Source organism: Elephantulus edwardii, unplaced genomic scaffold (genome assembly GCF_000299155.1).
Source record: "Elephantulus edwardii isolate Elephantulus edwardi_28Jun2011 unplaced genomic scaffold, EleEdw1.0 scaffold00030, whole genome shotgun sequence".
In the NCBI taxonomy this organism is placed as follows: Eukaryota; Metazoa; Chordata; class Mammalia; order Macroscelidea; family Macroscelididae; genus Elephantulus; species Elephantulus edwardii.
The window spans coordinates 5,909,776-5,928,215 of NW_006399780.1; the positions used below are offsets into that span (position 1 = coordinate 5,909,776).

General features: G+C 42.2%; 1 protein-coding gene across 1 annotated transcript in view; it reads right to left on the reverse strand.

Moving 5' to 3' along the window:
- Positions 1-458: 458 nt before the first annotated feature.
- The window catches only part of GAS6 (growth arrest-specific 6), a 98,330-nt gene continuing 80,348 nt past the window's right edge, over positions 459-18,440 (reverse strand). The window contains exons 14-18 of the mRNA XM_006883962.1: positions 14,132-14,296; positions 11,660-11,828; positions 5,227-5,399; positions 1,861-2,089; positions 459-613 (exon numbers count right to left, since the gene is read on the reverse strand). Coding sequence (XP_006884024.1) covers positions 459-613; positions 1,861-2,089; positions 5,227-5,399; positions 11,660-11,828; positions 14,132-14,296 — 891 coding nt within the window. The remainder of the gene's footprint in view (positions 614-1,860; positions 2,090-5,226; positions 5,400-11,659; positions 11,829-14,131; positions 14,297-18,440) is intronic.

Sequence of the window (18,440 nt, forward strand, 5' to 3'; positions counted from 1 at the left end):
AATAATCAGCTTTTGACGCAGAGTTACAAAGTTTTCTGTAAATATTTTATTTTCCCATATTTCTTAAGTCAGAAAGAAGCATCTGGTAATAAAAAATAATAGAGAATTATTTTCTTCAAGTCTACTTTGATATGTAATCAGTCTCCCATCTTCCAAGCTCTGATTCCCTTTGTACAGACTCGGCTCTCACTTCAGGACACTTGGGAGTTTGAGTGTGTGGTTTCAGATCATTAATATTAGTTTTCTCCACTATTTACACATATATTACAAGGCAAATGAATATTTCAAAGATAAACTCAACGTGTGATGATCAGCAGCTCCTACTCTCTTCAGTGTTTTTAAAGAAACGATACACGCAGTGCAGGGGAGTTGGAATAAGTTTTATCCTCCCTGTTTTCTTCTTGTTGCTCTTAAAATAAAAGCCTGAAAAGTTTCTGATGCTGAAACAGCCGCAGAGCCTATGGCGTGCTGTGCTTAGTGGGAGGACAGGAGTGTGACGTGATATCACTGTGTTTGTACACGGCTTCGTCCAAGTCCAGAACCTTCTGGTTGACCTCCAGAGTCATGCAGCCGTGGTAGAAAGCTGTGACTGGCGCTGAAGTCACGGGAACATCTGGGTCAGTGGGGAAAGAATTAAAAAAACATCTTTAGCAGCCCATGCTATCTGGAAAAAAACGTGGCCCTCACACCCCTTTGATTATTTCCAACATGCAACGTGTAGCATTCTCCTTCTCAGCCCTCCCTCGTTTGTATTCACACCACAGCAAGGCTCCTCGGCCAATCTTTTGGTTCCTCCTTGGTTCCTGGCATTTGTCTTCGAGAGGCGTTGATTGCCTTTCCATCTAGAACATCACCATGCCTGGTTTGGCTAAGCACCCTGGCAAGCAAGCACCAAGCCTCTGCCAGTCCAGTTTCTGGCAAAACCACTCTCTCTCTCCCCACTCCCCTCCCTCCTAGGAAGTACACCCAGATAGCCAAATCAATTAAATAAATATTATCTTCTTATTGGCCCAACATGAGTCATTCATGCTGCAGGGCTTCCCAGCTTGATCTCATCCTCTTCAAAGCTTTGTTTATGAAAACTAAATGAAGTTTGTGTCTTCGAGCCAAGCCTGAAATCCCCAGTCCTCTGCCACTCGCTGCAAGTAAAGACCTGTGCTGCCCAGTGAGGGGAAACCAGGACTTACATAAGCACCTGGCTCTGTTCTGCCTCTCTCACCATTTTACCCTGATCAGGCGGCTCGGGGCCATGGACAAGCCCATTCTTAAATAAAGGATGAAAGTCTGCTCCCTTGGCCCCATGTAAGCCAGCAGAGCCATGCTGGACGTGAGAGAGGCTGGTGGTCCCCTTGTGAGCTGTTCGGAGTGGTAGCACCACACAAGAAGGGTTAAGTCTGACCTCTGCCTCAACAACTCATCTCTGGCATCATTCAGATCTGCTTAGCCTCTGCTGAACTACTTACTGCCTTGGTCAAAATAAAAATACCTGGTGGGTGTGTGTGTGGGGGCGGGTGGGCACTGTCAGATGGATATTCCTCAAAGTGGAAAGGATAGTAAACTAGAGTCAAACTACAAGTTAACGAATTAGGATCCCAGTAATTCATTTTGTCAGCCTCAGCTAAAGTCCCTGCTGACAAACACTGGGACATTGCAATGGTCTGCTAATAGAAGTACTTGTGTTTTCTCTTCCTCTTTAAAAAAAAAGTGCAGTCCTTTATTTTCAATAGCTACTATGAGAAATGCCCACTTCAGTCTGTTGATATGAGGATATACACACTGGTGATAGTGACAGTGATGACAGAGGGGTACGCTGTCACCGATCTCACTCACCTCCGAAGGGTACAGCCGCACGGGCCCTACCTGGGAGTCCCCCAACGAACGTGTGCACGGAGCTCTGCAGGTGCCTCTTCAGGACGGCCAGCCTCTCCTGCAGCTGGCTGGGGCTCACCTCGCTCTGGCCCTTGGTGTCATCTACCTCCAGCATTGCCTCTCCCTCCTTCACAGACACCTTCACTACATGCTCCTGGTTGTCGCAGACCTTGATTTCCATCAGTGACAAGGCGACGTTCTCAATGGCCAGGACGATCAGCTGCAGGGCCAAGACACAAGTCTTAGTACGCAGGGGGCGAAACGAGTCCAGAGAGACAATTTACGGGTCATGTCACAAAACCATCACTGCAAACTGCACAGATGGAGATTTTGCATTTTGGGTTAACACTGGTGTCCTAAAGAGGCCCTTGTTTCTTACAAACTACACATTTTCTTTGGTCAGGGGCGTTTCTTGAAGCCCTGCATTGTGTGTCTGGGACTCAGGCGACCTGGGGTTGAGTCTTGGTTTTGCAGCTTGTGGATTGTGGTTAAGATGTTCCACCTCTGTGGAGTCAAGTTTTTTAATGTGCAAAAAAGAGACTGGTTGGAAAGTTCCCACAGTCCCTTCCAAACCTGAAAATGATTGAGTGAAAAAATGGATGTCATCTGAGGGCTAGTATCACACATTCTAGCCACCCAAACAGGAGCCCTGGTGGAACAGTGGATAAAGTTGTTGGTGGCTAACTGAAAGGTTGGTAGTTCAAACCTACAAGCTACTACTCTGCAGGAAAAAAGTTAGGTGATCTATTTCTGTAAAGATTGACAGCCCTGAAAATCCTAGAGGGAAGTTCTGCTCTGTCCCTTAGGATGGCTGGGAGTCGGAATGCACTCACTAAAGCTACCCCACAAATGTCCAGGCGTCTGATGTGAAGTAATTACAAGTTAGTGTCAGGGAGTTCTGGTGGCCTAGTGAGTAAGGAGTTGCACTGCCAAGCCAAAGGCACATGGTTTGAATCACCAAACTACTCCATGAGAGAAGGATGGTCAATCTCCTCCTGTGTGATTTACAGGCTCTGAAAACCTACCAGAGGGTCAGCTATGAGCTGGCTCTGACTTGACAGCACATAACAACAATGTTTACAGGACAGGGGACACAGGACACTGCTTCAGTGTCTATAGGAATCCTGTCCCAGGAAGCAGCTAAAAGCAAGCAGCAATGACAGCCTGTCTAGCAGCAAAATACAAACATCCAGAGAAGCAGCCCAGGCCCACCGCCTGGCTCTCCTGGGTGTCGACACTGGGCGGTATGATGGCTCCTGACAGGTCATGAAGTCTCACCCATCTTTCCCTTTACCTTCCTCCCTTCAGTGAAAGCTGTCACCACTGCTTTGTAATGATACAAGGATCCCTGCTGCTTAAGTGGTTAGTGCTTCACTGCTCGGGTTCACACCCACCAGCAGCTCTGGGAGAGAGAGGTGCTGCAGTCTGCCCCTCTGCAGGTCACAATCGGCAGTCCTAACGGGGTTGTTCCATTCTGTCCTCTAGGATTGCTAGGAGGCAGAGTCAACTCAACACCAAGGGACTTGGCTTTATGTTTTTCAAGTGCTGAGTCTTTGGGATTGAAAAATAATCCTAAATAATGACACACACCTCTCTGAGTGAACTCATGCTTTCCCACTTTAGGCAGAGGCAAGAGAATAGAATAGATTTTCATTTTTTAATTCTAAGGAGCACTGGTGGCATGCTGTTGTTGTGGTGTGCCGTCAGGTCAGAACCAACTCACAGGTGACCCTCCAGTGGGTTTTCAGAGAACTGTAAACCACATGGAAGGCGACTGCTCATCTCTCTTCCTGAGGAGCAGCTAGCGGATTTGATCTGCCTGCCTTTGGACTTGCAGCTCAACTCCTTACCACGAGGCCAGCAGAGCTCTCCCCTTGTGGCATGATGTTGTGTACCAAGTCAGAACTGACCCACAGCTGGCCCTGCGATGGGTTTTCAGAGGCAGTAAGTCACATGGGAGGAGACTGCTCATCTTTTTCTTGTACAGCAGCTGGTGAGTTTGAACTGTATAAAAGCTCAGCTTCTTACCTTTAAGCCACCAGAGCTCCCTCCTGGTGGCACGATGCATGATAAAGTGGAACGCTAATCAAGAGACAATTTGAATCAACCAACCATTCATAAGGAGAAAAATAGGCAGTCTCCTCCGACAAAAATTTAGAACCAACTCAATAGCAGTGGATTTGGGTTTCTATTTTACAAATTTTTCTATAAAAAAATAAAGAGCAATGGCTTAGTGTCAGGGCATAACAGGGAGTGGTGGGGACGGTTAGGTCGAAAGGGCAGGCTATGTGTAAAGGAGGCAGCTGCACGCAGCTCACCCGGTAAGTTGAGTCCACTATGTAAGAATAGTGTTGTGTGAAGGCACCAGCCAGTACAGGCCAATGTGAGAAAGTCACTCATTTATTCTCACTGCCTTTGAGTCAGAACTCAGGAACTCACTCAGAGCTGACCCTCCACTGATGTCAGAGGCTGTAAACTGCACAAGAGGGGCCGGCCCATCTCTTTACAGAGGAGTCACTGGTGAAGTGGAACCACCAGGGACACAGCCTTTGGCCTAGCAGTGCACCTCTCTATGGACTTGCTCTACCACACCAAACTCCTTCAAAATATACTACAGGTTTGAATTTGTAAAATTATCAGACTTTCAAATATTAGCAATCAATCTGAACTGTTCTAAACCACTGGGTTGGCCAACACTGTGCATGACAAATGTTCTTGCTGTTGTTGATTGCCTTCAAGTCAAGCACGACTCATAGCAACCTTCTGAACAAAAGGCCTGAAGACACTCTACAACTATGGACATTTATGAAAGTTCATAGAGTTTCCAGAGGCAAGTTGTTTAAGAAGTGGATGACACTCCTGTATGACGAATAACTAACAAAATAGTAATGATACCCTACCATAACCATGAGCCAACTTTAGCTTCTGTGCTGCTGGCTGCAAACCTCTGGACTATTGACATGTGCCTTTGACTTGCAATTGTGCTGAACTGATCTCAGGCCAACAATATCCCCCAAAGCCAGGAGTATCCTGTGCCAAATTTGGGTTACATTTCTGGCCAGAGACTTTAAAAAACAAAAACCAACCAAACCAGTTGCCGTGGAGTCAATTCTGACTCTGGTGTGCAGACAATGGGGACTTTAGGAAACCACACTGATCTTTCTGGGGAACTTCACATCACCAGCTGCTCAGTTAGTAGGTGAACACTTAACTGCTTGGAGTTTTTTGGTTGGGGATTAAGTCTGTAGAGGGAGAGAGTTCTGTGATCCTGGCAGGGTGAAAAGCCACATACTGGTCTCTCAAGAGACCACAGGTTTCAATGGCTCGACACTCAGGGGCAGAAGGAGCTGGTCGTACCTGTTTTTTGAGCTTCTTTGTGGAGTGGTAGTCAACCAGGGCCACCGATAGGGGAACAGTTTGGTTCTGGCCCATTAGCGCTAGCAGCACTCCAGTGTCTGTGGCGGGGCGAATCCAAGCAGTAATTTCTATTTCCCAGGTTGTTTCTGTTCCCACATCCAACGACGTTCGCACTGCAAAGAAAGTGGCACATGCCAAGATGATACAAACCAGGGAAAGGCAGCAATAACTGTTTCGGCTGGAGGACAGGAAGACTGAGTAATCTGGCAGCTTCCAACAATGTCTACTGGGCAGTGAGGGATGCTGGCACGGCTGGATAAAGCAAATGGAAAATGGTAATTCCCCTTTCCAGCTCAGAAAGCTCAATGTGGAGTTGTGAAGAATCTATCAGCTGTTTCAGGAAATACCTCTGTATCTGAGGGAGGGTAAAAACTCTCAGATTCTAGCTCACAGTGCAAAGAACACTGTGGAATCTAAGGTATAGCTTGTCCTCACTGTTATATCAGCTTCTTCCATTTCCAAATACTCCTTATGTGACTGCCACACCCGCTGGCCTCTCAGGGGAGAGGCCAGGGGACTTGGTCTCCCTCTCTCATAAGAGAACTCAACGGCAAACGCTTTCCCATGTAGCCTGTTAAAAATCCACAATCCTCAACTTAATATCCTATTTTTTTTTAACACTGAACCGAGTCTATGACTTTTATGCAGTTTTTTTACAAGTCGGAAAAGTACTTTGGAAAGTGTACAATAAAATGTAATAGAAGCTGTGATTAGAGTTATTCCAAGTATATATAATTTTATATTTTGAGTTGCAATATTTTTCACTAGTCTAACACACCTTAGTGGAGGTACATGTATTCAGACCTAATACCTCTACTGATCCATTTGGCCAGTTAAATTCATTGACCACACCGAACATAAATAATCTTAAGAGAGGTATCTAACAAGGGCTAGATTCTGGTTCTGTGAGAGTATCACCCTGTATTTCTTTCCCACAGTTAAACCCTCTTCTGATACATACTCAGAAGGGAACCTCCTGCCTCTTGATTTTTAACGATTTCTTGTTAAGAACTTCAAAGTCCTAATCAAAGCAGTTGTGTTTAGGTGAAATGATACTCACTGTTCCTACAGATTCAAGTTTAGATGGCTCTTTAGCCATTAACAATCAAGATGAATTCTAACCATTCTTCCCTACTTCCCTATTGGCCCATGGCTTTCTCAAATATTTTGAGTGTCTCCTGCCTATAAATGATGTCCATTGTTGTCAGTTCTTATTGTTTATTGAGGTGAACAAACTGATAATTTTTGCCTTTTGGCTTTCATCTGTAAAATTCTCTTCTATTGTCCAAGCTTTTCTTTTATATATGAAGGAAGATATTTCTTTAGCACTTAAGTTACAACCATCTCACAGCCCTTAGTCATAAGGGCTAATTGTAAAGAAGTGTTTGTAAGGCATGAGGGTTTTATTGGTAGGAAACTGAGCCGACTGAGCAGCATGCAACTTAACTTGGGTGCACAATGGAGAAAGTCTACCATGTGCTTCCTTCTCTTACTTGAAAGTTTTCTCACACCGTGAGCCCAAATCCATTTTGAACTGCTATGTTCAAAGAAAGAGAAACCACCCTTATCCCTAGCAGGTCTATTGTACATTACACTACATTTCTTACATGCACATTGTTGTTGTTGTTATGTGCCGTTGAGTCACTTGCAACTCATAGTGACTCTATGCACACTATCTCTGAATCCTGCCCTATCCTGAGCCAATCTCACAGTCTCTGACACATTGTCCCCTTTATCCCAGTCACTGTGTCAATCCATCTCATCCACAGTCTTCCTCTCCTGCATCAGCCAGCTGCCCTTCCATACATGATGTCCTTCCCCAACATGTCCAAAGTGTGTGAGGTGGAGCTTCAAAATCCTTGCCTCTAAGAAGCAACCTGATTTCACCCTTTCTACAGACCTAGATGTTCTCATGTTAATCCATCAGCAGCACCATTTAAGATTTCTTAAAAATACAATGAGATCTAAATGCCATGTATTTTTAGTTGTAATAGAACTTACAGGTGAAAGCCAAAAAGCAACAATTATCAAGAATTATGATGTACACAGTTAAGGGGCATAATTGCAGTCATTACAAACTATAGATGTGATGTCTGTATTACAAAATGAAAAATGACTATAGATGTGATGTATGTATTACAGAATGAAAAATAACTGTAGATGTGATGTATGTATTATAAAATGAAAAATGTTTATGTTTCTTATGTGGAAAAGGAAACATTTTCTATTACATGATTTTATGAATAATGATTATAATAATGTTCTAGATTCATATGTATAAAAATAAAGAACAAATGAACAAAGGATAATGGATTTACTGCATTATTAATATTATAAACGGTCAAGTAGGAACTAACTTGTAGCTGACCCTCCACTAGGATTTCACAGCCTGTACATCATACAGGAGGCAAGTGCCCATCTTTTGCCCACACGGCAGTTGGTGGCTTCAAACCAGGTGGCTTTGAGTTGACAGTGCAACTCCTTACACCTAAGCCACCAGATTTTATTGCTAGGTGATAGAGTGAAGAGGAAATGGTTCTTTCTTCAAAAGTACTTTAATTATGTGGCAATATTTTTTACAATTATAGCAAAGACCTAAGATGGGGGAAATGACAACACAAAGTCTCAGGAGTGCTTGTTTGCCTTGCTAATGTCAAAAAGGCAGATTCCATCAGCTCTGACCTGGCCTGGGCCTTTCTTAAACTTGAAGTCAATTGAATGTTTCAAGCAACACATGGTGAAAGGGAAGGTCTGAACTGTTGCTTGACCACCTGAGCTGATGGGCAAGGGAAATATCTGATTGTTTAACCTCAAAGGCCTTAGAAGAGGTTACGAACAAAGAGGAGTTGAAGGCACCTCAATGGGACTCATTGCAAGGAGGCCAGAATTATAGAAAAGGCCCCAGAAGGCATGAAGGGACAGAAGAGAAGGCCAAGTGAAAACTGGAAATGCAGAGGGAGCAGAGAGTGCTGTCACACTAAGAGGACTGCAACCAGTGTCATCAAACAAAATGCATGCGAATTGCTGAGTTAGTCATTTGCTCTTTATATTTGCACTCACACAACAATAAGGAAAGAAGAAGAAGAAAATAAGTGGCCCCAGGATAACGAGATTTACTGGATACACTGAGACCAGAGGAGCACCTGACAACTCTGAAGCCTTGACCCGTATGATCCCATGATGCCATCTTTAAACGTCAGCAACAATCTAGCTCACTGAATGAAGACTGTTCACCGTGACACTGTTCCCTTTTAAAGAATTGTCTGAATGGCAATATGTGGGCCACAGTAACTCTGAAATATAGATGTTCAGGACAGGGAAAACAATTTGTGCAGACAAGTGATGTGAAATCTGTAGCTTCTGACAATGAACTGTGCAAGGATAAAGAACTTAACAGGTACATGTTTACATGTACATATTTTCACCAAAATAAAATATGAAAAAAAAATCCTCAAGAGAGTCAGCATTATTACAGAAGTGACCAGGACAGTGAGCAGGAAAGGGATGGCGGCACAGAGAGACAGAGAATCTAGTGCAGAGACTACGTAGACCAAGATATCATGCAGAAGAGGACAAGCGGGCACATGTTCTAACTATCAGCATAGCTGAGGGCCCTAAACACTGGGCTCAAGGGTGAGCTAAGAGCCTCTTGAGCCTATTAAGTGGTGCTGGTGGCATCATATATGTGCTGTGCTGCAAATCAGCAATCGCTTAGCAATTGGTCAGCAATTCAAAACCACTAGCTGTTCCATTGATTATTTCCTTCCATAAAGATTTACAGCCTAGAAACCAGATGAAGGGTCATTATGAGTTGGAACTGACCTCACAGAAATGAGTTTTGAATGAAACTGCTAAAACAGTTTGAAAATTGTGTGCATGTCTGTTTTCCTGGGGCAGCACATATGACTTTTCTAAGAGTTTTGCCACCCTGTATCTAAACCCAGTGACAAGAAGGAAGAACACAGGCTAGTGTTTGCTCAAGGAGCAAAAGTTCATTTTAAAACCTGCCTCAGAACATGGAGGAGAATCAAGGGTGTCTAAATCAAACAACATGAGCTGTTGAGGAAGAACTCGTGCTTGGTCCACAGCATGCTGAACTGCTATTCATTAGGAATGGTTCCCTCTACTGCATGTCTGAATTATTTTTACAGCTGTTTCTAAGAATATTGTTTGTTTCGTTCACTGAACAACTGACATGTGAACACTGAACATTTAGGTTATTAATTCAATGCATGTGAATTTTATGTTTAAGTGGCTCCTTTTTCAAAATTTTATTTTATTTTAATGAATATTTACAGAGATTTTGGATTTTCATTCATTCATTGTTGTACTTTTTTCTTTAAGTGGCTCCTTTTGTCAGCATATTGGGACTGTTTTTACTTTCAATTTTCACCAATTTGATAATAAAAGTAATCACTGCATTTAATTTTAAGAAATGAACAGTTCTGCTTTGTTAAAGCTGGGTAGGCCTGGGAGATCATTCTGCCTTCTCTCCATCTCCATTCACTCTCCAAATTATTTCACCCAGGGCTTTGGCTTTACTATCAATCCACCTGAATGCTGATGATTCCCAACCCTACTTTAGGCTCAATCCTGAAACAGCTCCACTCAAGGTTCAATTGTGGTAGAGCTGGAACTAACTCACATCTGATCCTGCAGCAAGTTTTTCAGGCTAGAAATCACACAGGAAGAGACTTGTCCATCTTTCTTCTGCAAAGCAGCAGGTGGATTCAAACCACTTTCCTTTAGTTTGGAAGCACAACTCCCTAGCCACTTACCAGAGGTCTGAGGTTCAATAGGTAGCTCAATTTTAAGTGTTCCTGACAGATCTTGCAAATCTCTCTTCGGTAGGAATGGTTAAATGCTCAACCAGTCACCAAAAACCTAGCCATCAGATCCCACCGAATGGTACCTTAGCAGGAGGTCTGGTGGTGTAGTCCATAGGGAGTTGGCTGCTAACTCAACGGCTGTGCCTCTCTGATGGTTCAAATCCACCAGCACCTCTGTGGGAAAAAGATGGGCAATTTCCTCCTGTGCAATTTTAGCTTTAGAAACCCAACAGAGGGTCAGCTATGAGTTGGTTCCCGTTCCTGACAAATAAGTTTATTTGGTTTTTTTAACAGTCCCTTAGAAGACAGATCTGATGATTTCCTTCCAGGTCAAGCCCTGAAAACCCTCAGGAGCAGTTACACTCTGCCCGCTTGGGACTGCGATGAGTAAGATTCAACTAATAACAAATCAACAGCAACAACAGAGTTTAAGGTTTTTCACACCAGGACACCAGCCAATCTCCTAATCTGCCCCATTTCCCATCTTTCTGCTACATATTGATATTATGCCATCAGCACCAAGAAGTCATGTTCCTTGCTCTTTTATGACCCTGAGCATCTTGTTTGGGTCAGCTTCACTTCTTATAGGACCATCAGCTGCCCTGACAGTACTGTGCACCTGCTGATAGTCATCCTTGGTTAGATGCCCCCAACTTCTTTCCTTTTCTTTTTCTTTTTAAACTGGAGCTCACTGAGGTCCTCTTGCCATCACACTGCTATATTCAGATGCTTTCTCCCTGATCATCCTCTTTAAATCATTGGTTATAGCATCAAATTCAATTTGTAGAGGTTCTCAACTCACTTAGACAAATCTCAAGATTGTCTTGTCTCAGAATTTTTTTGCACAGTACCTTTTTAAAGTCTTAATATCCTACCTAGCATGGGTCAGCCTAGTCACCAATGTAGCTAACTATCTTCTCTCAAAGTTCCTTTCATTTCTATATTGTTGTTGTAATGTGCCATCAAGTCACCTATGACTCTTTGTGACCCTATGTATAGTAGCCCTGAACCCTGTCCTATCGTGAGCCAGTCTCAATGATTCCGACACTCCTACACTAATTAACTCAGTGACTCTGTCAATCCATTTCACCCAAGGTCTTCCTTTCCTGCGCTGGCCCTCCACCCTTTCAAGAATGATGTCCTTCTCCAAGGAGTGGTCCCTCCTGGCCTCGTGCCCAAGTATGTGAGATGGAACTTCAAAATCCTTACCTCCAAAGAGAAACTTGGTTTTACTTTCTCCAAGACAGACACCTGTTTGTTCTCTTGGTGGTCCATGGTATAGTCAACCTCAATCTCTTCTCTGTCATGGTGCTGCCAACTGGCCCAGTGGTGAGAGTTATTTCCATACCACTGGCTTAGAAACTCAGTGTGCTGCCATCTTGACAGTCTCTGTCTTCACCTCTGCTGTGTGCTGCCCCCGCAGCACAAGTTACTCCTGACTCTTACCAAAGTATGCTATAGTTTTGTTATTATTATTTTTAATATATATATAATTGGCTAAATGTGCAACCATAACCATCTCCACTTAAAGAAACAAGACTTACTATAATCGAGACTATAGAAGGCAAATCCATTCCCGGGGAAGAAAGACCCTTTTTCTGCTTCAGAGAAGCACTGCATTTTAGTATTCACTTTTACGGTCTCTTGGATGGTAGTGTCTTCACCATTCAACCAGTTCCAGCTTCTCATACAACCATCCAGGCGAGGGTTTATCTGGAAAGAGAGAAAATCCAACAGCTTACTAATAACTGCAGGTGCTTCTAGCTATTCTGGCAAGATGCCAGATAATGCCCTTGAACAAGTGAGAGTCCTCAACCACACCTGGGACAGGGTACTCTCACCTCCCATCCGACATGGGGACATCTCCTTTCATAAAAATTAATAAATCCTACTGTGCGGCTAGTTACTTGCTTCACAAAAGAGTTCTTAATTTTATAAAGTGGTTTCCTGCAGGATACTTGGTTTTTCATTGTGATTTGAGTAAAAGTTTACAAAAGATATTGTTTTTACAATCATTCAAGCATATTTTATTCTGTAATATTAATTACAATACTCACAATACATGACTGTCCATTCATTGTATATTTCCTTTCACTCATCTTAAATGTTTATTATCTTTGAAAAAAGTTTTTACTCCTCTTCTTCCTGCATAGTATCCAATTGTAAGGATTATTGTGTAAACCTTCTTTAGCTTTTATATAATAATGGCTTTATACAATATCTGTCCTTTTGTGACTTATTTTACTTAGCATATGTCTTGCAGATTCACCCATGCTATATAATATTTCCTGAATTTGTCATTGTTTTTCAATGCTGCATAGTACTCCACTGTGCAAATGTAATATAGTTTCTCTACTCATTAGTTCATTGATGGGCACTTGGGTTATTTCTACCTCTTTGCTATTGTGAACAGTGATACAATTGTTGTTGTTATGTGCTGTCGAGTCGCCAGTGACTCAAAGCAACCCTATGTACAACAGCCCTAACCCCTGCTCTGTTCTGTGCTAATCTCACTGTCTCTGACCTCCACCTCGACTACCCCGGTCATTGAATCAATCACCTCATAGAGGTTCTTCTCCTCCTGTGCTGTCCCTCCACCCTCCCAGACATGATGTCCCTCTCCAGGATTGGTCCCTCCTTGCAACATGTCCAAGGTATGTCAGACAACTCAGAATTCTTGCCTCCAAGGAGCAGCCCAGTTTAACCCTCTCCAGGATGAACCTGTTTGTTTTCTTAGCAGTCCATGGTACACACTCAATACTCTTCTCCAGCACCACAGCTCAAAGGCATCAATTCTCCTTCTATCCTCCATAGTCACTGTCCAACTCTCTGACGCATAACAAGTGATTGCAAAGACCATGGCCTGTGTCAGGCGCACCTTAGTCATTCACTTGTTTAATGCTACAATAAACATGCCTATATCTGTTTGTGTCACAGCTCTTAATTCTTTAAGATTTATACCTAATAGTGGAATAGCTGGATCAAATGGTATTTACATCTTCAACTTTTTAAGCAAACCTAGACAATACTTTTGAATGTCAAGTGTATTACATGTAGCAAGCATGTGTGTTAAAGATGGTATATCACAAACCTACCTTCTGTTTGTATTTCCCCCTATTTATATAACAAAGATTAAAATGTACCCAATACTTATCTGAAAAGATATGGAAAGAGGTGACACTTATGCAATCTTACTCACTAAAGATATGGAAACTCTGAATTCAGGGGCTGTGACTGCTGATTCCGGCTTTATAACATACTTACTATAGGTTTTTTCCCAAATCAGGTCACTTTAGCCCTTGTCTGAGATGATTAAGCATGAGAAGTAGAAACAGTACCCAACAGACTGGAAAAAAAACCCATAAGTCTGTCCTATAGGTAGTATGTCAGATAATCCCTTCCATACTCCTTTGAAGAGAAGGAAGTACTAAGAATGGCCACAATTCAATGCCTAAAGGTCCTCATAAATTTTATTTCTAATATTTACTGTGGAAATTTTAACCACAGTATCAAGGATTCTAGCCTTCTACATACATCAGCATGCAGGGGGCATAAAAAGGTATGTGGTGTGAGGAAGGGGTGAGGAAAAGAAAGATGCTAAAAAATGACCAATACCAGCTTCCCCATTAAGGCCTTTTCTCCTCTTGTGGAAATTTTGACATGTCTAAAATCCCAAAACATTCTCAGGGAGCATCCAAAAAAGAAAGCTAATCTTACTTTTAAAGAGTAATTTAATTGTGTTTATCCCTGCTGCAAAATAGACATTTTTACTGAGTTCAGATGCAAACACAACCAAGTTTCATAATAAGAAATGCGAGAAGCAACTCACATAATTAATGGTAGAGTTCTGTTTGCTAATTTGAGGTAACTTTTGCCTTCCTCACAGTCCTTCGCCAAGCTTGATTAATGCCAAACATATGTCAGCTCATGGCTAAATCTTGTCCTTACATGGGTTCTGAGCTGTCAAACATGCCGCACGCTGTGTTCTCAGCCCAGTGATTGATGACAGTACTTACGGGCTGCACGAGGTCTTTATCTTTAAAGGGAATGCCTCCCACTGTGAGGTTCAAATGATACAATCCTCTGTCCAGCTGAAACAGATCCCCGGCCACTGCTATTTTCATGACAGCATCCTTGTTGACTTTGATCACTAGATTCCGCTCCAGCTCCTCAACGGAAATCTGGAAAAAAACAATGCCATGAGAAAAGGACCTTCTGATGAGGAAAGGAAGAAGTAGCCTTTCTGAAGAGACAACCTAACCTCAACGGAAACTGCATGCCCACAGGCAACTTGGACTAGTCTAAGGTTTCCTAAAGTGCCTTCCCTACAGGCAATCCCCCATACTCTACACAGGGCCACACTGTAAAAACAACTTGTGAGGTAACAAGTCAGTGCTCTGAAAACTGGGCAGACACAGTGTCCACAAATGGAGAGAAAGAAGAAAAGAGCAAACCTCCCCAACATGCTTTGTATATGAGACCCGTGAGAGCCAGAACTCAACAGGACTGCCTTGCTTTTTTGGCTGCTGACTTGGTGCACACATCTTCTTTCCATCACTCTCTACACAACAGAAAACATAGTTTTCCTTCTTGGACAGGTTTCTGCTGTAAATTAAACAAGTTTTACTCTACTGGCCCAGTGGCAAGAAGCTGGGCTGCAATTCCAAAGGCACACAGTTCGAATCCACCAGTCATTTTGTAAGAAGGATGGGCAATGTCCTCCTGTGCAATTTACTGCCTCTGAAAACCTGCTGGAGGGTCAGCTATAGGTCAGGTCTGGCTTGGCAGCACACAAAAACAGTAACAACTGTAAATTTTTTTTTAAAAAAAGCATTTTGTAGCACAGGGACCTTGACTGAAAATATCAATTGCCACTTTTGCTGGTTCCTGAATAACAGATGAACCAGTGTGACGTAGACAGAAAGCTTCAGAGAGTACATGATATCTGCAGTGTGATTTCCTCATACACAGGTGCCATACAGATTTAAACTAACTCAAGAGATGTGTCTACTATAAAGTGAACACACAGATTTGTGCATCTGTACTGTCTCTTCTGAGCAAGACGTTCTCAGCTTCTTATGACTAAGCAGAGGCTCAAGTCATCAAGACCCTGAACTAATTAATGCTCATTCATCGTCAGCAAGCATGACCATCTGGGGTGAACCCTGAACCTACTAACTGGTGAGCCATAAACCAGGCTGAACCCTAAAAGTAAATGCAATGTTTCAAACATTTCATTGCAAAATATAACATGCACCTAGAAAAACACAAAGAATAGACATAATGGGTAAATGAATCATTATAAAGCAAACACTCATGTAACCACCACCCACAGTGAAAATCAGAACCTGTCAGCACCCCTCAAAGTCATCCTGGGTGTCTCTTCTCAACAATAACTCTGACTCTGCTAACTGCAATCCTTGCTGTGTTTTACCACCTAAATACAAATCCCTAAATAATCAAGTCGAGTCTGGTTTTCTTTGAATCAAATTTAAGTGAAATCATCCCAGACACAGACTTTTTGTCTGGCTTCTTTTGTTCAACATTGCTGTTTTGGAGATTCATCCATGCGGTTCTATACTGTTAAATTTTTTATTGTATTACAGTATTCCACTGTATGATTAGATACCAACTTATTTACTCATGTTACTGTTGACTGCCATTTAGGGTTTTTCAATTTGGGGCTACTGCCAGAAAGGTTGCTGCAAACACTCTTGTACATTTAACCTGGTGTATAAGTAATTACTTTTTGGCTTGTTAGTAATATCCTTGAATGATGCAAATGGCTAAGTGCATGACTACTAGCTGAGGGGTTAGTGATCTGAACCCACCTAGAGGCACCTGGGAAGACAAATCCACTTGATTTGCTTCTAAAAGTCATAGCTTTGAAAACCCTATGGAACAGTTCTACTTTATACATGTAGTTATCATGGGTCAGTTTACTTTGCATTTCCCTGATAATATGGTTGAGAAACTTTTCATATATTAATACTGAATATACCAAGGATTGATGGAGAACAAATGGGTTCGTTCTGGAGGGTGTGAAACCAAGGCTGCTCCTTGAAGCTCCATCTGACATATTTTGGACATATTGTAAGGAGGGGCCAGTCCTTGGAGAGGGACATCATGTTTGTGAGTGTGGAGGGACAGCGTAGGAGGGGAAGGCTCTGAGTGAGAAGAATTGACTCAGTGACTGGGGTAATAGGGGTGAGTGTATTGGAGACAGAGGTTGGCAAAGGATAGAGCAGGGTTCAGAGCTGTTGTACATAAGGTTGCTGTGAGTCTTAAGCAACTTGACAGAACTTCACTACCACCACCACCACCACGACTTTCAAGTTGATTAGGACTCATGATGGCCCTCGGTCATGTATCTAAGGCTTAAATTTTTATGGGAGGAGCCTGCCTATCTTTTTCCCACTGAACAGCTGGTGGACATGAACTGGCAATCTTTCAGTTAGTAGCCTGATAGGTAACACACTGAAGGTTCTTATTTAGTAGCCTTTTGGATTTCATCCTTTAGATTCCAGTTTACCTCTTTATTTTCTATTTAGTTGTCTTTTTCTTGTTGACTTGTAGATCTTACTGTATTTGAATCACTGCAACACAAAGTCTCTCTTCACAATTCTAACAATATGTGCTTTATATTATTTGAAGACATGTTAAAATACATTATTTGAAGACATGTTAAAAGGTGCAAACACCAGAACTCCAGCTGTACTGTAATCCAAAAGCAGGTGGTTCAAACCCACCACCTCCTGTTTTATAGGAGAAGGATGTCCTGTGTGATTTGTTGTTAGGTGCTGTCCAGTCAAGAACAATTCACAGCAACCCTATGAACGAAAGATCTGAACCCTGTCCTATCATGTGTCATCCTCACACTTCCTGACACACAAGAGCCCACTGCAGTAGTCACTGTATCAATTTACCTGGTTTAGGATCTTTCTCTCCTTCACTGACCCTCCATCCTTCCCAGCATCACAAGGAATAACACCACCTAGCAGCATGCCCAAAGTGTATGAGGTGAAGCATCATTCCTGCCTCCAAAGCACAGTCTGGCTGCATCATCTTCAAGACATACCTGTTTGTTCTCTTTGCCATCCATGGACTGTTCAGTGCTCTGTTCTAACACCACAGCTCAAAAGTGTCAATTCTTTTCCTGTCATTCTTATTCACTGTCCAGCTCTCAGATGCACAGCAAGTTATCGGGAAGACTATGGCCTGAATCAGATATACCTTAGTCCTCAAACTGACATCATTGCTCCTCAATAATTTGGAGATGTCCCTATCTGAAGATTTTCCCAGTACACTGCATCTCCTTACTTCCTGACTGCTGGTACCAAGGGTGTTAATTATGGATCCAAGCAAGATGAAGCTGTTGACAGTTTCCATCTCCTCTTCATCCATCATGATGCTGCCTATCGGCCCAGTGGTAAGAATCTTTGTCTTCTTGACATTGAGATGCAATCCACACTGGAGGCTACATTCCTTGATTTTCTGCAACAAGTGTTTCAAGTCCTCCTCACTTTCAGCAAGTAAGGTTGTGTCATCTGCCTAATGCAGGTTATGGATGAGTCTCCCTCCCAACCTAAATCTGTGTGATTTACTGCCCCTGAAAACCTGCTGTTTTCAGCTATGGGCTGAGTCCAACTTGATGGCAAACAACAAGTTAATCTTACTATGAATGAATCATTTATCAAGAACTGAATATTTACTTCTTGCACTTTTCCCTCTAAAGTCTATTTTAACCAATGTAATACCAACATCTACTTTCTATTGATTAGTATCTGTAGAGCCAATCTATCTGTCAATTTTAAACTTTGTCTAGCCTTGTATCCTAGATTTGTCTCTTGCAAACAAGCTTTTCTTTTTAAATAATGGTTGACTATCTTGGTCTTTCAGCAGATTATTCTATCTCATTTGATATATCTGTTTGATATATTTGGATTTAAATCTTCTTTATACGGACTTCTTCCTATTTTTCCCACTTGTTTTGTGTTGTTCCTTTTTTCACTATATCTTTTCCTGGATTCTTTTTGATGAACTGAGAAACTTTTTTTAAATGTAACTTTTTTGCTCTGTAGATGTAGAAGTTTTACATTCTTACTATTCTTACAGTGGTTAGCCTAGAAATTCACACCCTACATCTTTGCTTTATCAATGTTGTAAAACATGGATCAGTGACAGAAATGGAGCTGGAGAGAGAATGATTGACTTTTGCACAATCAATGACTTATTCACAGCAAATACATCCTTTAAGAGACATAAACACAGGTTATACACTTGGATTTCACCTGATGACATGCATAGGAATCAGATTGATTACAT